This window comes from Tasmannia lanceolata, unplaced genomic scaffold (genome assembly GCF_043159265.1).
Source record: "Tasmannia lanceolata isolate RefF3 unplaced genomic scaffold, GAP_Taslan_0.1 ptg000002l, whole genome shotgun sequence".
Classification (NCBI taxonomy): Eukaryota; Viridiplantae; Streptophyta; class Magnoliopsida; order Canellales; family Winteraceae; genus Tasmannia; species Tasmannia lanceolata.
Genome location: NW_027518679.1, coordinates 29,987,826 through 30,010,186, shown reverse-complemented (window position 1 = coordinate 30,010,186; position 22,361 = coordinate 29,987,826). Strand labels below are relative to the sequence as shown.

At 36.6% G+C, this 22,361-nt stretch overlaps 2 protein-coding genes across 2 annotated transcripts; both read left to right on the top strand.

Moving 5' to 3' along the window:
- Positions 1-1,216: 1,216 nt before the first annotated feature.
- LOC143860360 (beta-glucosidase 22-like) lies at positions 1,217-10,235 on the top strand. Its single transcript, XM_077370978.1, has 13 exons — positions 1,217-1,387; positions 1,514-1,577; positions 3,957-4,015; positions 4,419-4,494; positions 4,598-4,669; positions 5,488-5,575; positions 5,666-5,918; positions 7,417-7,532; positions 7,746-7,966; positions 8,048-8,073; positions 8,159-8,261; positions 9,691-9,781; positions 9,861-10,235. The coding sequence occupies exons 1-13, from the start codon at positions 1,259-1,261 to the stop codon at positions 10,087-10,089; spliced, it is 1,527 nt and encodes a 508-aa protein (XP_077227093.1). The 5' UTR covers positions 1,217-1,258; the 3' UTR covers positions 10,090-10,235.
- Positions 10,236-13,205: 2,970 nt separating this feature from the next.
- Positions 13,206-19,992, top strand: LOC143860499 (translationally-controlled tumor protein homolog). The gene is made up of 5 exons (XM_077371209.1): positions 13,206-13,368; positions 16,889-16,962; positions 17,757-17,885; positions 17,991-18,148; positions 19,721-19,992. The coding sequence occupies exons 1-5, from the start codon at positions 13,341-13,343 to the stop codon at positions 19,836-19,838; spliced, it is 507 nt and encodes a 168-aa protein (XP_077227324.1). The 5' UTR covers positions 13,206-13,340; the 3' UTR covers positions 19,839-19,992.
- Positions 19,993-22,361: the final 2,369 nt, after the last annotated feature.

The window sequence follows — 22,361 nt, the reverse complement described above, 5'->3', positions numbered from 1 at the left end:
TCTGACGTGAAGTACATCAGCCCCTCGATCTGCAGTCATTAATACACTGCTGCTGGGTGTACCAGGTAATCATAAGGCGCGGATATATCACTTCTCGTTTTTTAATCATTTATGTAAATCAAAAACCTATACATTAAATATGAACATATTTTTTAAACTTCAATTTATTTGAAAAAAAAAAAAACATTCTTTATACAACATGTTTGGCGTGTTTGCCTTATGTTTGACTGGCCTGCCTTAATTTTTTTTATTTTATAGGATGGGGTAAAGTTGTTAAGTTGGCCAAAAAAAATGTGTTTAATAGTTTAAAACTCATTTTTAAGGTGTTTAAATTTTTTTTCCTTAAAAAACTGAGTTTTTTAAGTAAAAGTTTTAGACGAAGTATTAAACGGCAGACAATAAGATTTTTTTTTTTTTTTTTTAAATGATGTTTAAAATGCAGACGGGGTTGGAAAACAGAAAATATAAAAATCTTATTATAAAAAGGGGAATTTGTTTCCTATGTTTACCAACCCCATCACATCTTCTCACTCACAGCCATGGTTTAAAATTTCGGTTTCGGACTCCCGAAATTTCAAATTTTTGACCTAAATTCTAATATTTTGGTCGAAATTTGGTAATATTAAAAAAGCTTTCGGCCGAAATTTTGTAACATTTCTTCTTTTTTAAAATTGCATTTTCTAGAAATTTCGGACCGAAATTCAAAATTTCTCCAAATTTCGGTTTCGGTCGAAATTTAAAACCATGCTCAGAGCCCTCTAAAATCTCTGCCCGTTTGTCAACTTTGGTTAAACAAATATTCCTTGATTTTTTTTCATTGTTTCCAAACATGCCCTTAGTATGAAATGATAAAAACACGAATATGGCAATATTGTCACCCACAGGAAAGGGTGATAAAGACACGTATGAAATAAGACAAAAAAAGGCGCATTTGGTCGAGTCTTAAATTAGGCTATTTTTGTCGTTATAGTCATAATTTCATGGAATTCTATCTTCGAAGTATTTTCCAATAAGCCGGCAAAAGTAAAAGGCAACTTGGTCAATATTACAAATAATTTATTTCCTAGGCCTTTTGCTATTGCTAAGGAACGGTTTGGATAATTCAACCACGTGGGCCCTACTCTATTTTAAAAAAAATAAAAATAAAAATGCGTGCAAGTCACGTGCAGCCACATATCTGTATCTGTATATATGTACAGATCCTTCCCCACACTAACCTCCCTCTCTCTTCTCTCTCTTTGTTTAAGTAAATTTGAGAATGAGAGTCCATTTCCTATGTCTTCTACTAATTATAGTAGAGGTGGTTTGGGGCCAAAACACCCCCAAATTTAGCAGGAATGATTTTCCATCAGATTTTATTTTTGGAGCTGGAACCTCAGCTTATCAAGTGAGTTTTTATTTCTCAGTATGGATCAATTTTCCTAGTTCTACACCACCTTTTGTGTATTAAAAATGAAAGCAAAATTGAATATTGTCTTATAATTTACAATAAAGAGAATCTTCATATACTTAGGTTGAAGGGGCAGTAGCTCAAGATGGAAGGAAGCCTAGTATTTGGGACACCTTTACCCATGCTGGTTAGTTTTCTTAAATTTTTGCTTCTTCTTCTTCTTCTTCTTTTTTGAATTTTTTTTTTTTGAATTTTTTGGCTATTAGTCCATACTTTTCATGCAAATTAGCCATTCAACACTACCATTAAACCCAAAATCTCTCTTATTTCCCTTGTTTTTCTTGAAGAGAAGTTTGCTTGGTTTGGGTGGATTGGAGAGGCGTTTGGAATATTAGGCCTTGGAATACTGAGCAAGTAGGATGTGAAATTATGATTGGTTAAAGGTATTGGGATAGGAAGATTTTGGGTTTGGAGATGGTTGGTTTTTGTTTTCTTACATAATTTTTATTTTGATTTGGATTTGAGTTCAACTTAGATTTTGCTCCTTTTTTCTTTGGATTTTTTTTTCCTTCTTCTTCCTCTTCTTCTTCAGTTATTGTTTCTATTGCCAAAAAGGAGAAGTTTGTCTCAGGTGAAGGCAAGGACTCAAGGCACTTTGTCAAAACCACTAATTCCTCTCTCCTCCCTCTAGACGCAAAATAAAACTAACCTCCCTACTCTCTACCCTAGTAAGACATAATGCCAAGTGTTTCATGATGCAAGGAGTTGAGGAGAGGAGGACCTAGGTCTCATGGGGTTGGATAAGGGTGAAAAGTACTAGGGTTGCAACTCGGGTCAGGTTCAACAGGAAAAAAAGTCTGGTCAGGTCGGGTTGAGTTCGGGTCGTATTTGGGTTTGGGCAACCTGACTCGAGTGAAACCCGGCATTTTTTATAAATTTTTTTATAAGCTTAAAAACTTGGGTTAGGTTGGGTTGAACTCGGGTACATGTTGGAAAAAAGGTCCCTCGGGTCGGCCTCAAACAGGAAACATATGGCAAAGAGAGGAAATACGGTGTCGGAGAGGATGTCTCGTATAGTATAATAGGAAGTAGAGCAATGCAACAAAAAATGAGGCACGGGATGCGTGGAAGGGTAGTTGGGTCTTTTTCCCGTACGATGAACCTGACATGTCAAAATATTAAAAGTCAAACATGAATAGTAATTTTAAATGTTTTTTGGATTTAAGTAGTCAATCTTTCTAAAAAATAATACTAGACAACAGAAATGGTCTGAAGGATACTTTGGAATTTATTCTCTCTGATGCTATCTTTTAAATAATATTAAGAGTGACTAATAAGATAATAATTTGAGATTAGGACTCTTGGTTTTGCTTCCATAAATCAACGGACTCGATTACACATACATGTTCCTGTGTGGGGCCCAAAGATCAGAGCCTTAGAGATTCTCAATTTATATAGGGAAATGTTATCAGCACTACTGTATTTTGATGAGGGCAGTCCTCACTTTATTAAAAGTACGGTATAGCTAAGGGTGTCAATTTTGGCTCGGGCTCGGAAGCTTGCTCGAGCTCGGCTCGAAAAAAGCTCATCTCGAGCTCGGCTCGAATCCTTAACGAGCCGAACCCGAGTTAGGCCAGGCTCGACTCGTTAAGGCTTGTCATGTCAACATCATCTGCAAAAACGTACTGAGGGTGCATATGTCATGTCAACATCATCTCGTCATGTTAACATCATCGGAAATTAATTTTTTCCCGTAATTGTCATAACTTATAACATTTTTGGTATTTTTTTTCTTAATTGTCATAACTTACTACATTTTCTTCGTAATTTTTCATTTTAAACAATGATTACTTTTTTTTCTTATTTGCTTTTGCTAGCAACCTTTGCCATGTGCGAAACTTTATAACCCAAGCTCGATAAACCCAAACAAGCTCGATAAAGCTCGCGAGCCTGGCCGAGCCTGACCGAGCCGAGCCGAGCCCGAGCCTGGTTCGAGCCCGAGCCGAGCCTTTGAGCTTAACGAGCCTGGCCGAGTAGCTCGGCTCGGCTCGTTTACACCCCTAGGTATAGCCTGCGCCATAGAATAATCCAAACCGTCCATTAGATGGGCCAGAGCCTAAATAGGTTGTGCCTCAAAACTAATGTCCATAGGTTGATCCTAACCCTCTGATCTATAGAGGGATCAACCCTCTAACATTCAGATCGGAGGGTTAGGATCAACCTATGGAAATAATTTTTGGGGCACAACCTATTTAGGCTGTGGCCCAACTAATGAACGGTTTGGATCATCCTATGGTGCAGGTCATACCGTACTTTTAATAAAATGAGGAGTGCCCTCATCAAAATATAGTAGTGTTGATAAAATTTTCCTTTATATATATTTCTCTCATAAATGATAGGAGGAGACTCCTCTTACCCAAAAAAAAAAAATAGAGAAGAAAAAAGTTGCCTCTCAATTGGCCTGTGAGTTTGGGTCCCACAAACATTAGGTCATTTTTTTCATTAGAAGTGCTCTGGTTTCACATTTCTTAAATTAATGTACAAGGTGTTTGGAAATGTTTCACAGGGGAAATGCCAGACAACAGCACAGGAGACATAGCCTCAGACCAATACCATAAGTACAAGGTATGTGGACCAATCAAATGTAAATTCTACCAGTGAATGGCTAATATCAATCAAGACAGGTCGCATGTGCCTGATGGTTATGGAGATTATGGTTTTAAATTTCGGGTTTCGGTCGAACCGAAATGACACATACCCGAAACTATGTATTAATCACTTTGGTTGTAGTTTCCCATGAGATTTCTTACATAACACAACTGATGTAATTAATGCTTTTGTTAGTAATACATTAATGATGGCATATACTTCACCAATATGTCACTTAGTCTCATATGCAATCCTAACATAATTTCACCCACGCCTTTCATGGAATATTAGACTGCGAGGAGTCTTGAGGAACCATGTACACCTTCATTTGCACCCAATTTCTAGTGTATCTTATCTCTCTTCTTTTGAATCCTTACAGGAAGATGTCAAGTTCATGACTGATATTGGTCTTGATGCCTATAGATTCTCCATCTCTTGGTCCAGACTTATACCAAGTATCATCACTCAAACATCTCATCACTTGCTTAACTGTACTAATGAAAAGATCTTGATACAATTTGGCGCTAATATGATGATTAATATGTTTGTTTTATGTAGATGGGAGGGGAGATATTAATCCAAAAGGTCTGGAATATTACAATAATCTCATCGACGAATTGATAAGCCATGGTACAATTGATTACACATTCCTTATCAATCAAAATTGACAGTTAACATGTAGTAAAATGCTTAGACCAGCGGTTTCTACTTATAAGTAAACAATAAAAATTAGGACAAGAAAGCCATGTCTTGGAGAATTCAATCCATGTTCACTAAAGTGGGTACAAGACCTATATATTAACAGAAATACATTAAGGCTGTATTTCTTTTGACATAAAAAGGGCGTAAAACAAATTTTACAGCCATTTTACGCTTTAAAATGGGTGTAAAATTTGTTTTATGCCCATTTTATTTTTGGTAGGTAAGCTGGGATTGTTGCAGAACAAAGCCATAACCAATTGGGCTAGAGGCTCAACCCCAAATGAGATTGTCGGAACTCAGAAATGGGATTTGAACCATGCCTATTTTACGTTTAATCTTCGTTTCTTTAGGTGTTAAATGGGTGTAAACCAAATTTTACGCCCATTTTTCCACTTAAATATAGGCATAAATTGTGCTTTACGCGCCATTTCATGTCAAAAGAAACATAGAAACTGGAAAAAAAATGGCATTTAGTTATTGGTCCTAGGATCATTTCCCTAACCGCACAAATCTTTTATCTTAATTTCTTGATATTTCTTTTAGACACAGAATATCATTTGGCTTAGTTGAGTTGAGTTGAGTTAATGTCATTTGGCGGCCGTTCAGTAGCAACTATGCTAGAGATATGATAATCACGATTGAATGGAATTAAAAAATTTATAACTTAGTTTTTCAGTTGCATTAGATCTCTCTTGTGGTTTGATTGTATTGGTGTTCTCTCAGCCATATTTTTTTGGATCAAGCAGGAATTCAACCACATGTGACCATACACCATTTGGATCTCCCTCAAGCACTTGAAGATGAGTATGCAGGCTGGTTGAGTCCAAAGATTGTGTAAATTTAACACCCTTATCTATGAAATTTACTTAGAAATTTAGAATGGACATAAAAGGAAACTGTTTAATTTGCTTTGATTTGATTCAGGAAGGATTTCACGGCATATGCAAAGGTATGCTTTAGGGAATTTGGTGACAGGGTCACTCACTGGACCACTATCAATCAGCCCAATATATTAGCAATGACTTATTCCAATGATTTGTTCCCACCTATGAGATGCTCTTCTTCATCTGGCCTCAATTGCAAACCTGGAAACTCCTCTGTAGAACCATACCTAGTAGGACATCATGCCTTACTTGCACATGCTGCAGCTGCCACTCTGTATAAGGAAAAATATCAAGTGCGTCCTCTCAACCCTCTCTCACCAATAAATACTAGAGAGTATGCATGGTAACCTATGTTGCATGGATTTGGATATGAGTGTCGGAATCCGAGGATCGGATTCAGCTAACCTCGAAATAGGATTCAAGGATAATGCTAATTTTATTTCTTTTACATGATATTATGATTGTAGAATGTGAATTTTGGTAGGTTAAATAAATATAACATTTTATTTTCATATAAAAACTTACTATTGTGACGTGGTGGTCACAGGTTCAAGTCACGGAAACAGCCTCTCTGCAAAGCAGGGGTAAGGCTGCTTACATCTAGCCCCCCCTAGGCCCTGCAATGGCGGGAGCCTCGTGCACTGGGCCACCTTTTTTTTATAAAAATTTACTATTAGGATAGATAAAACTCAAATAAATATAATGTTTTATTATAAAAACTTACTATTAGGATAGATAAAACTCAAATAAATATAGGAAAATGATTTCAACGGACCATGTTTTAATAATTGCACAAACCCAGCTTGTCTTTTCTTTTTTAATTGGCTTGTGAGAGATTTTTGGGAACTGTGAGAACCCTTGACAGGTCTTTAAATACTAAAAGACAAGATGTGTTAGTGAAAATATCAAAACATGGTTGTGCTGATTTCATTTCCCTAAATATAATGTTTTATTTTCATATAAAAACATACTATTATGATAGATAAAATTCAAATTATGTGGTAATTGTAAATTTGTTCCAGTATTTAGAAAAAAATAGATTAAAGAAACTAGAAGTGTCCACTGAATCCTTAAGTATTGGAATCTGACACGTGTCCAACACGGGTACTTCACTGATCAAGAAGAATCCATGTAACATAGATGGTAACATACACCTATGTCACCCATATAAACCTAGAAAAAGGAAAAAAAATGTTCCCCATAGACTTCAAAATGTGAGATTTCGGAAGTTTCAAACAAAATAATGACTGATATACTGTAAAATAGCCCATCTATTTGATTGCGAAATTGCAACCTTGTTTTTAAGCATTTAGACTATCTATTTCCAAATTGTTCTTGCCCTCTAGATTGAAATTTTTCTACCAAATTTGTGTCATTTCTTCTCAAAATTTCCCACGCATTATCAATACTATTTGCTCATTCCCCTACTATTTAGATTGCAAGGTTGCAACACTGTTAATCATCATTCCTATCATATGCCTTGTAGTTGCTTTCTATTTGCTTTCTATTGGTATTGATAGTGGCAACAAGCCCACCCAAAAAAGGCTGTTTGAACTAGGTAAATACAAAGACAAGTGAAATTACTGTATTAGAATGTGTTGTTCGTAAAAATGAATATACATTTCTCTTAAAGTCATGTGTCTTGGATGGTTGCTTGTGTCTGCATGATACCCTCCCAAATAATCTCACTCCTTTTGAATGAGTAACCATTGTATTAACTCAGTTTGACTTCATTAGTTTACATACAAAAATGCATTGCACCCAGAGAGTCTAATGCAGTTTGTTATGCAGGGCAAGCAAAATGGTTTGATAGGCTTGAATGTATACTCTTTCTGGTGTGTACCTTTCACAAACTCAACAGCAGATGTTACAGCAACCAAAAGAGTTCTCGATTTCATAACTGGGTGGTATGTCTTTTTCTTTCTTTCTTTTTTTTTTGGCTAAAGATAACAATTTTATTAAATAAGAACAGTTTACAAGTGCACTTCGGGGGGTAAAGATTGCCCCATATAAAATGATCTGCTAGAAGCTCCCGATTTGGCTTATTAAAAATAAATATGAATGTCTTCATATATGAAATCAGCTTCTTCAGTTGTTCTGATAAGGTCATATAAGTGCAGGCTTGTCAATCCTCTAATTTTCGGAGACTACCCTGAGATCGTGAAGAAGAATGCTGGTTCAAGAATCCCAACTTTCACCAAACATCAATCAGAAAAAGTAAAGGGTTCATTCGACTTCCTTGGACTGAATCATTACACCACAGTTTATGTACAAGATAGCTCAAAGAGTCCACAGAAAGGTCTGCGAGACTTCAATGGAGATATGTTTGCCAAATTATCAGGTATAGTTCTCTAGCAAAAGCCTTCTGATAGCCCTCAGCTGAAGTTCTGAACTCTCACAGAAGGCTGAACTTGTATTGCAGCTACAAAAGATGGCACACCTGGCCAGGTAGGACTCAAACCATTAATATACAAGTGGGTTTTCCCATTATGTTGCTAGGTATGGCTAACAAGTAGTATGGAATATGGATCAGTACACGCCGAGTTACCTATCTTCCACTCCATCTGGTCTCCAAAAAATACTTGAATACTTCAAGAAAGTTTATGGCAATCCTCCTATCTACATCCAAGAAAATGGTAAGTTTATTTTCTTTCCACAAAACCTCCCATTGTTTCCACATTTACTATACTTACATACAACACAAGCATGAGATTCAAACAAAATGTAGAAAATAGATTAATAGCTTCACAACAAGGATCGAACATGATGTGCAGTAAAATCGCCAAGAAACGATGCAAAGAACACAATCACACAAGAAACAGAAGATTTATGTGGTCTGGTAGTATGCCTACGTCCACAGGAAAAGAGCTTCACTATTTCGGTTTAGGGTTACAAAACTCTTCTTCTTGGCCAAGAAAACACAAAGAAAAACCTAGCTTCTTGTAACCCTAACATGTGGCTTATATATCAATACCACTATATAGAGTATATTACCGAAATACCCTTAGTGGAAATCCGAAAATTAAACTTTCCTTTCAAAGCGCTGCCCCACGTGTGCGTAGCGTACAATAGTCAGGGTCATGCAATGGAAATAGGGTGCAGGAACTTGGAAAACCCATGGAATGTAAAATAGCAATTGCAGATTATTTGTCTATCTTATTACTTTTATTCATTGGAAGAACCTGTGGATTTTGCATACTAACAGAATACCCATTTTGATGCCAAACACCTAAAGTAGAGATACTCATTCTGATGTTGAACACCAAAAGTAGAAACACAACCAGTCTCGAGGATTCGTTGGCCATTTTTCATTAAAATGGTTGTTCAATCCTCTTAGATACCCAAACTTTTCATAGCAATTCCAAGCTATGTTCATCTGTTAACTGTGTTAAGTCCTACATAAGTTGTCAGTTTTATATATAGCAGAGTTATAAAAAGAAGCCAGATTCCTTTGTTACTTTTAGATAGCTGTTTGCTTGTGGACTTCAGTCAAGATGTAAATTCAAACATGGTTTTAAATTTAACCGACACGAAACTACTCAAATGTTTTCATTTCCATCCCCACCGAATTGATACGGATATCGAAACTCATACCGAAACCAAAACCATAAGTGTATTATTGGTATACTATATCAATATGTATTACATAATTATATTTATATAAATTGTAAGTGAAATATGGTGCATGCATTATGTATAACTATTTATATGAACTACATGTGAAATGTGTGGTATGTTTTGAATCACCATACATGTGCGAAAACAAATGTCACTAGGTGTTCGATTGTTCTACTTATGTGATGGTTTCTAAGTGAATATTTGTGCTTATTATAATATTTCCTGAAGTTTCATCTTAAAATTCTATCATTTGCGTCAGTTTCTATATGTTTCCGTGATTCTACATGATTTCCACCAAAACTTTCAACTGAAACCAAAACATTTCAATTTCCGTAGCGACTGAAACTGAAACCAAAACTGAAATTTAAAACCTTGGTTTCAAGATGTTAATGGATGATAGGCCGATTATGTGTTAGTTAACTTTGTTGACATCTATAATATCATCAGGTCGTGCGACTCCATACAACGAGACATTGAATGACACTGCTAGAATTGATTACTTGAGCGGATACCTTAATGCAACACTAAGTGCAGTCAGGTATAACTCATCTCTAAGGGCAGACATCCAAACCCTTAACATGGATAAAATCTCTTATGAAAATGTGGGTTCTGTGCAGAGATGGTTCAAACGCCAGAGGATACTTTGTATGGTCATTCTTAGATGTTTTCGAACTTTTGAGCGGATATCAGTTGCGCTTTGGACTCTATTATGTGGACTTTGAAAGCAAGGAATTGACAAGACAACCCAAGTTGTCTGCTAAATGGTACTCCAATTTCCTCAAGAAAAGCAAAGAAATGAACATTGAGAAGGCTAATTTACATGCATTGACCCATAGTCCTCTGTAAATTTGTGCTTTGTTATTCTGGTTTGTAATTAAAATCAAATATCATTCAGATGAAAAAAAACAAGGATTGTGTGGGATCATACGAAGATAAGATGGTGGTTTATGTCTAGGCTTATTTTTATGAATAAAAAGTGAAATTTACAGGTATTCTCTCCCATGCACATCTAAGCAAATGAAACAAATTATGTGGGAAAAAAATATATTAGCTTCTCTGAAAGAATAAAACTCTCTAGATAAGCAAAGTTTATTAATGATCATCAATAAGGACAAGCAAAGTTTATTAATGATACCAAAGATAGAATGTTAATGGGAGGCATGTGCTGTTGATTTTTGCGAAGAGAGTTTTATATTTGATTTATTAGCAGTTGTAAGTTCTTATTCTTGTCATTTTTCATTTTTTTATTAGAATTGGAGAGAAGAGATCCTCCATTATCTGAAGTGGTCATATCCTGTGACCAAGCATCTGAGTTCTTGTACTGTATGAAAGTACTTCAAACCAGACAGTGAACTCGAGATAACTGAAAAGAAGCATAAAGAAAAATTACTCTACTTCATACATGGAGTGACAAAATGAAATTATAAGATTTAATTCTATTCTACTGAAAATGGGAAACTGAACTGAAAACTGATAGTTATATTATACCACTAAAAACAATAAACAAGAACTATAAATTACACACCTCAACTTTTCCTCCTGAAAAACTTTGAAATTTTATTTTGTACTCTGAATAACATTTGTATGGTCAAGATTTTTTTCAAGAGACTTGGAGAAAGGAAAAAATATTGTGTTTTAAGTGTCTGGAGTCATGCAGGCCTGAAATTCTTGGAAAAAAAGGTTTGAAAGTAATATGGGACTAAAATTTTTTGAAAAATGATTTTGAAACTTAACTTGCAATTAAAACCGATGGTCTATATAGATTTTAGTGAAAAACAACTATTTTATTTTGAAATCAAGGTATATCATCAAAACTGGTTGTATTAGGTTATAAAAACTTAAGGCCCTCTTTGTTTTGGATTTTGAGAACCGATTGTGAGTCCAAAAGGGATTATTGGAGTCAAATTTATGTTTAATTTTGAGTCTAATAATCAGTTTTGGACTCAACACAATCGGTTCTCAAAATCCTAAACAAACAGGGCCTTATGATTTTCAGAACTGATTTTGAGTCCAAAATTGATAATAAAAGTAGATCAAAATGCACCTGTAATCATTTCTTTATAATAAATTGGTATCTTTTTTCAAAAATAAAAAATAAAAATGGATCCAATAATCAGTTTTGGACAGGTAAGGTAGTGGGGGAGAGATTTGAGAGTGTTACAAACCCGGATCAGTTCGTAACGGATTTGATCTTCTTAGAGGGAAGATCAGCCTCTTGACCCACTTCGAGGGAATGGTCGTTCCTCCTCTGTGTACAAAGACATGTATTGGAATAAGTCTCTTTGTTAATTTGAAAATAGGCGATTACAATTTATTTATACCATTAACAAACAAGAGATCTTATCCTATAAAACACTTAAAAATATAACCACTAGCCCTTATCCAAAGACTCCTACTAAATCTAAAAACTAACACAAATATCTAATCCTATGTATGTAACATTCCACCTCCCTTGAAATCAACCTTGTCCTCAAGGTTGGAGATTAAGCCAATATGTGAAAAATGAAATCTTCTTATGTAGGCCATTCCAAAATTCTTTTCTCTCTTCTTTTTTTTTTTTTTTTTGTGCTCCGTTTCTTCTTCTCTTTGTCTTGCGATTAATCATCATGATTTCATCGTGTCGTTCATCAAAGCTCCTTGGTTGTGCTCTTTTGAAGTAATTTATATTTTGATAGACGGATGGTTGTGGGTGAGAATCTTTTCGATTGCGCGTTGTATAGTTTGAGAGGAAGAGGAATGGTAGACTCTTCGGCGGTGACTTTTCTTTTATGCCTTCTTCACATTTTCTTCTATCTGCTTTCCTTGTCTCTTCTTTTGTTCTCTTTTTCTAGTTCTTCTTTTCTTTCTCATCACACAAGCCTTCTCGACAATTCTCTCATTTAACTCTTCATTTAACTTCTTCAAATATGGAGGCTTTTCTATCTCCACGCCAAGTGAGAGTGTCATCTTGTTGAACTTGGCATTCATGGAAGCTAGATGCCTTTTGATCTCTCTTATCGTCTCATCCCACGGATCCATTGTTCATTCGATTTTCTTTTCCACGGCGCTGGATCATGCTGCTCTGATACCAATTGTTACGAACTCGTTTTTCTTTTTCACGGCGCCAGATCGTGCTGCTCTGATACCAATTGTTACAAACCCGGATCGGTTCGTAACGGATTTGATCTTCTCAAAGGGAAGATCAGCCTCTTGACCCACTTTGAGGGAAGGGTCGTTCCTCCTCTGTGTACAAAGACACGTATTGGAATAAGTCTCTTCGTTAATTTGAAAATAGCCGATTACAATTTATTTATACCATTAACAAACAAGAGACCTAGTCCTATAAAACACTTAAAAATATAACCACTAGCACTTATCCAAAGAGTCCTATTAAATCTAAAAACTAACCCAAATATCTAATCCTATGTCCGTAATAGAAAGGGCACAATTGAGATGAGCTTGAGAAGTGGCAAAAAATCAAGAAAGTGCCTATCATATTACCCCTCTCCAACTCGGAGACACTGATTTATCATGAAAAAAGAAAATCATGGTAGCCAAAAGTGCAAAACGTAAAAGCCTTGAGTCTATTCCCTTGCATGGGTGCAACTCGGGTCGAGTTGAAGCCAACCGTAACTCAACCCGCCTCTAAATCTCAACCCTAATCCAACGCATCTAACCCAAAATCAGGTCGGGTTGGCTTCAGATTCACCTATGGCCAAACAGAAAAATACAATAACCCAAAGAAAATAGAGACAAATTAGAGGACAAAGGCCGGGTTGCCAATGCATCAACCCTAACCGAACCCGAAATTAAATCGGGTTGGCTTTTCTCAACCCAACCCAACCCAACCCGCGGAAATGCCAACCCAACCTGAGCCAAAACGGGTTGAGCCCGAACTAGGTTGCACCCTAGTGCCTTCCCTACTTGTCTCAACTTATACCACTAGCCTACGAATATTCCATGGAACAATTTTTCAGGGTTACCAAACATGCCCCACAGTTTAGGGCTAAAAGCTCGCCTATAAATACTCAAATCTCCCGTCTTCTACAAACCCTCTCTCTCCCTCGCCCTTCTCTTCCATCTTTGGTGTCTCTAGGGTTTCTTCAGTCTCTGAAGCCATGCTCGTCTATCAGGATCTTCTCACAGGTAATCAAATCCTATATTTTTCCTTTGTTTAAAATGTTCTTTTAGGGTTTCCTGTGCATACTTTTGTGTTCAATTTGTTTTTTCTCTCTTTTTCCCCCTTTTGAATGATTATGTGGTTCCACGATTCGACTTTATTCGTTTACATCTGCTTCTAGAGTTTCTGATTTCTGATTTGATGATTTATCTCCCGCTCTAGATTGCATGAGGGTTTATACGCTTTTGGACTTTTCTGCTTCATTGTTCATGTATGCTTCGAGGGTTTTAGAGCTGGATTCGTTACTTGTCGTCTTGGTTTCTAGTTTTAACCGTTAGATCTGAAGGGATACCTTGCCAGATCGGATCTGGAAGGTCCGATCTCAGTGTTAATGAAATCAACTCATTGGCTACAATTTTAATGAAAACCCTAATTCTATTCGTGCATCGATTGTGGTTTCTCTCTGGTACTGTTTGGATTGCTAGAAAAAACATTTCTGATTGAAAAAAATTTCTAGCTAAAAAAATTTCTTTCCAAAATTTGGAGGGGAATGGTATGACTTTGGTTAATTTTGAGAGATATTATCATATAATGAATGTTCCTCTGAGTAAAAATTGAATAGGGTTGGTTGAATTTATCTTTTCTAGTGTGTAAAAAATTTAGGATCTTTTACAAATATTTTTCCGAACTTTTCCGGAAAATTCTTTGAATCCAAACAGGGCCTTAGCTTTAGCCTAAGATTTTTCCTCTCTCTCTCTTTCCCTTTAAATGTAAAATTCTCCTTATTTTTCTCTTCAAATTTTCTTCTTCACAAACGCTATTCTATTAAACACTTAACAAACGAAATTATGCTGTTTATTTTAGATTTCGTTGACCCATGCAATTAGGGGTTCACCGCATTTGTGAGGATTTGGCTTTTTTACAATAAAATATATTTTTTCAATTCGAGCATCCGATTGTTTATTCATTTATAACTTTTTTTCTGTTTTTATTCTAAGTTTTTTCTGTATTTGTTGTATGGAGTATTTATATCACCAGCGACATCCTTAGTCTTCATAAGTCTGGCTTTCTGCTTCTGTTTCTATGATGCCTGCAGATATATAGTGTATTAAGCTAATATTACTGGTTCTAACAGTGTATCTGCTGATTCACATTTACACTAGTAAGGCTTGTGGTGTTGAATTTTGTTTATTTGACATGATAGATTGTATGTGCTCATGCAGGTATTTGGATAATTTCCATTTGAACCGATACAATTGTTGAATTTGTTGTACTTGCATTTTTTTTTCTCTCTGTCTTTTTTAAATTTGGTATGCATTCAAGTATGTGCATTGTGCTGGTGGTGGGCGAGCAGGCTGGATTAGCATCTGCCAGTAGGAGTTTTTCATGAATAGGTGAAGTCGACAAATATACATGAAAAAATGCGATCCACAACAATGTTCGAACTAATTCTTCTTATTTTAGAGTCTTTACGCAGCCATTTCATCCATGTGTCTTATCATCGATTTAACAAAGGAGCAAAATAGTGGCATGTAAAGCATAGTTTTAAAACTCCATCATGTCCGTGTTGACTCCCCCGAGTCGACTCCCTTTTACGTTGGCCGCATTCCACGTTTCGCTGCATCTGCGTTTTGCTCTACAGAGTAAAAAAAACTCTTTTGAATCTCCCGAACCACGTCAACCGATTACTCGGCCCGTGGTGCTGCGCCCCATCCGCGTTCTTAAACACTGATATAAAGTGTTCAGTACATTTAGTTAAGGAGGGTAATGAGGTTGCAGATATATTCATTCCTAAGGGAAGGAGTCTTGCTATCTTCAGTATTCTCCAGACAATCGCTGGGCTTATTTTAGTTATATACCTCGTATTTTCTAGGAGGATTTTGGTCATTTATCATCCTAGCAGAGTGTCATCTTTCTCGTAAATTTTTTTTGTAACATTTCTTTATGTCAAATTTTTATAAAGGCATTTCCCTGCTAGATTAGGACAGTTCATTCCTTATGGCCATGTCATTGCAGATGGAAAATGGTTGGATTGAGGTTTGTGATGATTGTAGGACTGTAGGAGTACAGATCAATGTCACAAAATACAGAGCCATGAGCATGGTGCACACCAATTTAGTTGTATTGGTTTCTATTACCCGTGAAGAACAAAACAGTATAAAACTCAACCCAACTAAGCCTTTGTCCCAAACTAGTTGGGGTCGGCTAATGAATCCTTTAGAAAATTTTCATGAAGAAGGTGAAAGGATCTACCTAGCTCAAATTGACTAAGTCTAATCCTTACACTAGTTGGGTTCGTCTTCATGGATTATTTTCTTCCATTCTCTCTTATCCAAGGTCATGTTCTCTGTTATGTTCCTAGCCCTCAAGTCTTTCCTCACTGTTTCTACCCTAGTTGTTTTCGGCTTGCCCCTACATCTTTTTACTCCGTCAACTTAGCACGAGTCACTTCTTCTCACTGGAGCATCCAAAGGCCTATGTTGGGTATGCCCAAACAAAACATTATAAAACACAGAAGTTAATACGTTGGAACATTAAAGACCAACAAAACAACATGGTGACACTTGAAAGTCTAATATAAGATATATACAGGGCTCGACATATCCCTATCTTTTCATAGTTTGTGTGGTCATTGGGTATTGAATAAATTGTTGCACAAACAAGGAAATCCATAAACCTAATGCTGAAATTAAGAAGCATCTAGGGATTGATAAGTCCAAAAATGTTTATCGAGACCTTTTTTATTCTATATTTTGGTAGGTAAGCAGTAAGCTGACCTGAATGCATAATCTTGTGGTTGCTGCACAAAGGATGAAATTCTTTCTTAGAGAACGAAAGAATCGAACATGTTTTAACTGCATGTCTGCCTCTTTGTTTTTTCTTTGTGCCTTATTTTTTCGTTTCTCAGGGAGCGCATGTCTTTCTTTAAGAAGTATGCATTATCTTTCCGAAGCCAAAGCATGAAATTCTTTTGTAGTGTATAAAAAAAACATGTGACTACATGTTTTCCTCTCGCTTTCATTTGTGTCTAGAGATGAAGCAGACCCTGACACTTGATCACCATCTGCTGCATTTTGTCTGCTATCTACCCTCTGTTAAGGATGGTGCATCACTACAACTGTCATCCATTTTTACTTAGCCGCTCAAAAAGTTTCTTTTATCTTTCAAGTGATCATATTACCCACCTAAAATAAAAATTACTGCTTCAGTTATTCATTAAAAAATTCATTAAGTTTAAGAAAAATATACAAACTTTCTTGGTGATCAGCTACTTTGCTTGCTAACTTGTTTACTGGAGGAATGTTCCTTAGCCATCATTTGACTAAAATTCCCATTTGTAACTATTAGTTTCATACTTTGCTATCTTTCTGCAATGTTTTCATGCATGGAATCTCAGTTCCCATTTCGACATTTTTCATCTGGTTTCATTTCATGTGCCTTTATGCGTTTGCTGATGCTCTGATTATGTATTTGGTGTTATATTATCATTAAGTATGAGTTGAATGCTTGATTTTTATTAACAGTTCCTTTGTTCGTGAGTTTCAGGAGATGAGCTTCTCTCGGACTCATTTCCGTACAAAGAAATCCACAATGGGGTGTTGTGGGAAGTTGATGGGAAGGTAAGCGGTGTTATTCTTATTGTTCAATTACTGACTACCAATTTATAAATTAAGTTACTACCTACAGTTGGATGTTTAAATATGGTCATCTTGTCTGCCGAAAAATTTAGTTTCTGAAATATGGTCACAGTTGGAGCACAAACAAGTGTTTTTTTTTTTTTTTTTACTCCAACGTTTCTTTAAAATATGGTCACTTTTGTTCTGCAGAAATTTATAATTTATGAAAAAACGCACAGTTTTTACTCCAACATCCCTATTTTGTTTTATTATTGTTATTATTAATTTTAGTATTAATGTTTTTAACTCTTATCTTTAGAATCCAACTCTGATAGAAACTGACTTGTGCCATTATCGCAGAAGTATAAATATGGTAAAAAGATAAAATTAGAACATCCAAGAGTGAGTGATGTTTTAGTTGCCATTCAAAAAAGGCCGATGTTTTAGTTTCTTTCTCAAATTTCGGTTTGTTTCACATTACTATGCTTGCTCATTGAGATGTATGCTGCCATCTCACAGAAACAGCAGACTGTGTGTTTGTTGCTTGACAAGCTGAAGTTACAATCATTATGGTGTCATATTAAAAAATACATACATCCCTGCATGTTGGCACATCAGCCTTGTGATGTACGGTTTTACCTACACAGAATTTTATGTGCAGCTAATTATTGAAAATTGATATCGTTTTTTTAATGGTAATATTGATATCGTTATAAAATAGGATTTATGTTATGTTCCTTTTGTAACTCAGAATCTTCTGCAATGAAATTTTTTTTAATGTCTCGAATGTTTTGCAGTGGGTTGTTCAAGGAGCCGTCGACGTAGACATTGGTGCAAACCCTTCTCAAGAAGGTGCTGAGGAAGACGAGGGAGTCGATGATCAGGCTGTTAAAGTCGTCGATATTGTCGACACATTCCGCCTTCAGGTTTGTTATTACTCATCTATCTAAAAATAATATCTGCTGCTTAAATCTCAAGGCTTTCAGCTCGAGCTCATGACTAGATTGTCATGTGAATTGCTCCTGTTGCAGGAACAACCTGCATTCGACAAGAAGCAGTTTGTGACGTACATGAAGCGATATATCAAGTTGCTGACACCTAAGTTGGAGGGCGAGAAACAAGAAGAATTCAAAAAGAACATCGAGGGAGCAACAAAATTTCTGCTTTCAAAGCTCAGCGACCTCCAATTGTATTTTACCTTCCCTTTTCCATATTAATATTTTATCTTTTGGGCATGTCTGGCTGCCAGGAAATATTTTCCTGACAAATCGCCGTCTCCAAGTGGAGATTAGGGTGAAGGCGGCTAAAAATCTGGAAACAAAATCCTAAAACGAATAAAACCGGCGTTGAGAAGTTTCTAAAAACCCGGAAACAATTGACTCGGTTTTGAGTAGGGATTTCAATTATGGATTTTTGCATCTTCTCTTCATTGGGGTGGTCGTCTCCGGGATTATGTTTCCTGATTTCTCTCCAATTTACACTTGGAGATGGTGATTTGTTAGGAAAAACATTTCATGGCAACCAGACTTGCCCTTTATCTTGATGAATCAAGTAAAAAACGGAAAAAAAGCTTGCATCACTTGCAAGTCAGGACAATCCATTACACAAATGGAAAGTCGGGTGACTACGTACTTGGGCCTAACTCATTATAATGTTGAATAATGTTTTCAAGAAGTGGCACAAAGAAATGGCAGGTGTAATGTCCTACTTGTTTTTGCAATTACATGGTTAGTTTATGATAGTGAGAAAATTTGTTGGTAGATAAGATAGGAAAGAGATGATCCATAGTGTGTATATGCCAAGCGTTTGTTGCAATATTTAACAATGCGGATGCGGCGCGGGGCCGAAGAAAATCCTAGTTGACTCCACACAAAACGGCTGAGTACTCGGTTGACGCGGTCATAATTCGAGAGTCAAAGGAGTTATTATTGACTCCTAGGGCAAAATGCGGAATTCGGCCTAGTTAAAAGGGAGTCGACTCGGGGGAGTCAATGATAACGCGGGGGAGTTTTAAAACTATGGTTTGTTGTACATATGTTTTTTGTTTGTTTGTTTGGCTATGTTTGGCAGCCATGAAACTTTTTTCTATGGAATACTTGTTTATCAAGTGGTGGGAGAGGGGAAGGAGGGTGGGATAGGGAAAGAATTGAGAGGGCATGGGTGAGGAGGAGGTGAGAAGTGGCTGAAAAACAGGGAAAAGAAAATCTCCTCAAAATAGAGAGTTTTTGTTTTATTTTTCAGTCACTTCGCACTATCTCCTCACCCATGCCCCTCTCAACTCTCTCCCTCTCCCAATCTCCCCACCCCTCTCTCAATACCAGGTAAGCTAATATTCCATGAAAGAAAAAATTCATGGTTGCCTTTCATCGAGATGAATAGTCTGGTGAGATTTCAGATATTCTTCCCACTGTAATTACCAATTCTTGGTCATTATGGGTGATTGTGAATAATATTTAAGGACAGATATTTGTTTGTTTGTTTGGATCACTGGTTGCAGCTATTAGACTGTTGTGGTGTGTGGGCACCAGGCACCTTTCGAGATTGACTTGGCTTTTTAACTATTGTTGCCCATCAGGCCATCACGGCATGATAATGATCAAATGAATAATGTAAAAATACCAAATGTCACCATGATAATGATCTTTTTATTTATTAGTAGTAGTATTATTTGGTGGAAAATGGTACATGTTTTCACTTGTCAATTGTCTGGCCTGCTGAATTGTAGCTGATCTCAGACTGATCTGGGTGTTTTGCTTTGTAGTTTTGTGGGGGAGAGCATGCATGATGATGCTGGCCTGGTGTTTGCATACTATAAAGAAGGTGCAACGGATCCCACATTTTTGTACTTTGCCCATGGCTTGAAGGAAGTCAAGTGCTAGAAAGGTTTTGGCACAACTTCGAAATAGAGGTGTTGTATTTTGGTTTTATTTATTTTACGATGGTTGCACTTCTAGATAAACTCTGGTGTTGTTGGTTTCTCTCTATGGCTTTTCAATACTCCTGAATAAAGACATTGGCTGTTTGTGTGCGCAATTTATGTGATATGTGTTCTTTTTGGATTGAGAATTAGTTAGTTTTGCTGTCATTCCTACTTCTTTACCAGTAGATGCTGATGTTTCTAATTTATGCACAAGCTGATATTCACTTATTGATGCGGATCTAATGAAGGGCCCTTTTCTGGCTCTTTATGCAAGGGCGCCCTTGAGCATTGTGGACATGCTATGACAACCCATGTGAGAGTGATTGGTACATGGACGGAATAAGAAGCAACATAGGGTTTTATCTTGAAATGTATGGTGTTCTTGCAATTGACTGTCCTACTTGGATAACTTTATCTTGAAATGATCTTCTGCCCCAAGACCCAAGTGGTCGGAGGATAGCAAGTGTATATATCCAAAGATAAAATAAACCCTGGCTTGCTAACCCCAGCCTTCGCCCATTGGTCCCTCATCAGGCAATACTCACCTGGGGTCAATAACCCCTAGACTGACATCCCTTGTCCCAAGCAAGGTTTTAAATTTTGGTTTCGGTTTCGACCATCGTGGAAATTGAAATATCTTGGTTCCGGTGGAAGTTTTGGCTGAATTCTTGTAAAATTCGGTGTAAGTATTTTGGTTTCTCTTGGTTTCGATGGAAATTTTGTAAATTTCTTACCATTCATAAATAAAAAAAAATAAAAAAAAATTTGTAAATTTTGGTGGAAATCATGTTAGTGAAGTCGAAATTCAGCTAAATTTGATGAATTTTTTATTTAATGCGGATTTCGTTTCGGTTCTAGCCGAAACTACATGTTTCGGCCAAAATTTTAAACCATTTTCCAAAGGCTCTTCTTGTCAAATGGTAAACTTTTCAGACCTTGCTTTTCACAAGCATACCATACCAAACGGAAGGTCACGTCATCATCGTGGCTAATGAATTTAATGCTCTTCTTTACAATGGAACAATGGGACATGGACTCTGTTCCCCCTGGCCCCTACATGGACTCTGGTCCCCCCTTATCCTCACGAAAATATTGTTGGTTGCAAAGCCTACTCGGATAAGTTTTTCTTTAATAGAATAATCCTACTTGGATTAGTGTTTCTTGAAAGTTATTTTGTTTATACAAGAACAAAGGTCCGGGTGCAGGGAGAATAGCATGTCTATCCAAGATAAAATAAGCTCCCGCTTTGCTGTTCCATGGGGAGCAGCCCCATTAATTATCTGAAGTATGAAACAAGCATTCCATCAACTATGTGTTGATTTCTGTTCACTTGTTTTCCCGGGAAAGGAAAAGAAAAGATTTCCTAAGAAACTGACGTGGCAAAAGGAAAAGAAACCCCGAGAAACTGTGCAAGAAAAGGTTTCTCGTGCCTGTTCATGGGCGCAGGAACTATGCAGGAAAATGTTTCCCGAGAAACTGCTTCCCATCTTTTTTTCACCTGTTTTCCCGGGAAAGCTAATCTCATCAAAATGGTGGAAAATGGTTTCTCACACTATGAGAAAAGACTCTTTTCCACATCATTTGTGAGATTTTTCATGTCATTTTTGACATTTTTCCACCTAATCCTGTTAGTTTCTCGGGAAAACAAGTGAACACCACTAATTTTAGCTTTCTCGGGAAAAAAAAAGGTGTTTTCCCGGGATTTGATTTCCCGAGAGCGCAAGCGAACGGAGCTTAGAGAAGCTGAATTGTAGCAAAGTGACCCCTTGTTTTGGTGACTTTGGAGATAGATTTTGTGATAGAAATATCATTTCTTGGCCCTGTTTAGATTGCAGATAAGATTTTTTTTTTCTTTTCAAAATTCCTGATTTTCCATTGTTTGATTACACGTGAAAGTAACTTATCCACAACAATTCACATTTTATTTAAAGGGACCTTCAATTTATAATGATAACCCTTTAAATTAATCACAACAATATAATTTCCCTCTATATTGTAGAAATGAAAAAAAAATCCTCAGAAAAAAATTCTCATAAGTGAAAATGATATGATAGCATGTACATTGTTGCATATGGGTGTTTTTTGCTTGAACCCCTACTTCCAGGATGAAGAACAAAGCCTTTACCATTGAGCTATACAGGCTTTCCAATTGAACAAAGCCTTTACCATTGAGCAGATGAGTGTTGCCATGTTGGTTGGTTGCTTTTCCTAACAATTAGGGCATGTTAAGCCACCATGCATGATACTCTGTGTTCATACCTAAGTAGTAAAGAAGTGATGATTTTAATTCAAATTCATACCTAAATATCTTGGCTCTCAACTTACAAGCTTTTGGCTAAAGCAATTTCATTTCTTTTCACAGAGAAGTGACCTACAAGGTACTATGAGCTAAAAGTCACACCAAAAGAGTTTGGTGGGGCTATTTTTGAGATCCATCCCAACCATCAATGGGGCCCACATGGCTCCATTGATAGAATTCTGT

What these genes read in the sequence shown, in the direction of transcription:
- LOC143860360 (XM_077370978.1), top strand. Translation starts at nt 1,259, where the DNA reads ATGAGAGTCCATTTCCTATGTCTTCTACTAATTATAGTAGAGGTGGTT. An exon ending in TGGTTGAGTCCAAAGATTGT is followed by an intron (nt 5,576 to 5,665) that starts GTAAATTTAACA and finishes GATTTGATTCAG; the next exon opens with GAAGGATTTCACGGCATATG. An exon ending in GCAACACTAAGTGCAGTCAG is followed by an intron (nt 9,782 to 9,860) that starts GTATAACTCATC and finishes GGTTCTGTGCAG; the next exon opens with AGATGGTTCAAACGCCAGAG.
- LOC143860499 (XM_077371209.1), top strand. Translation starts at nt 13,341, where the DNA reads ATGCTCGTCTATCAGGATCTTCTCACAG. An exon ending in TGTGGGAAGTTGATGGGAAG is followed by an intron (nt 16,963 to 17,756) that starts GTAAGCGGTGTT and finishes AATGTTTTGCAG; the next exon opens with TGGGTTGTTCAAGGAGCCGT. An exon ending in AAGCTCAGCGACCTCCAATT is followed by an intron (nt 18,149 to 19,720) that starts GTATTTTACCTT and finishes TTTGCTTTGTAG; the next exon opens with TTTTGTGGGGGAGAGCATGC.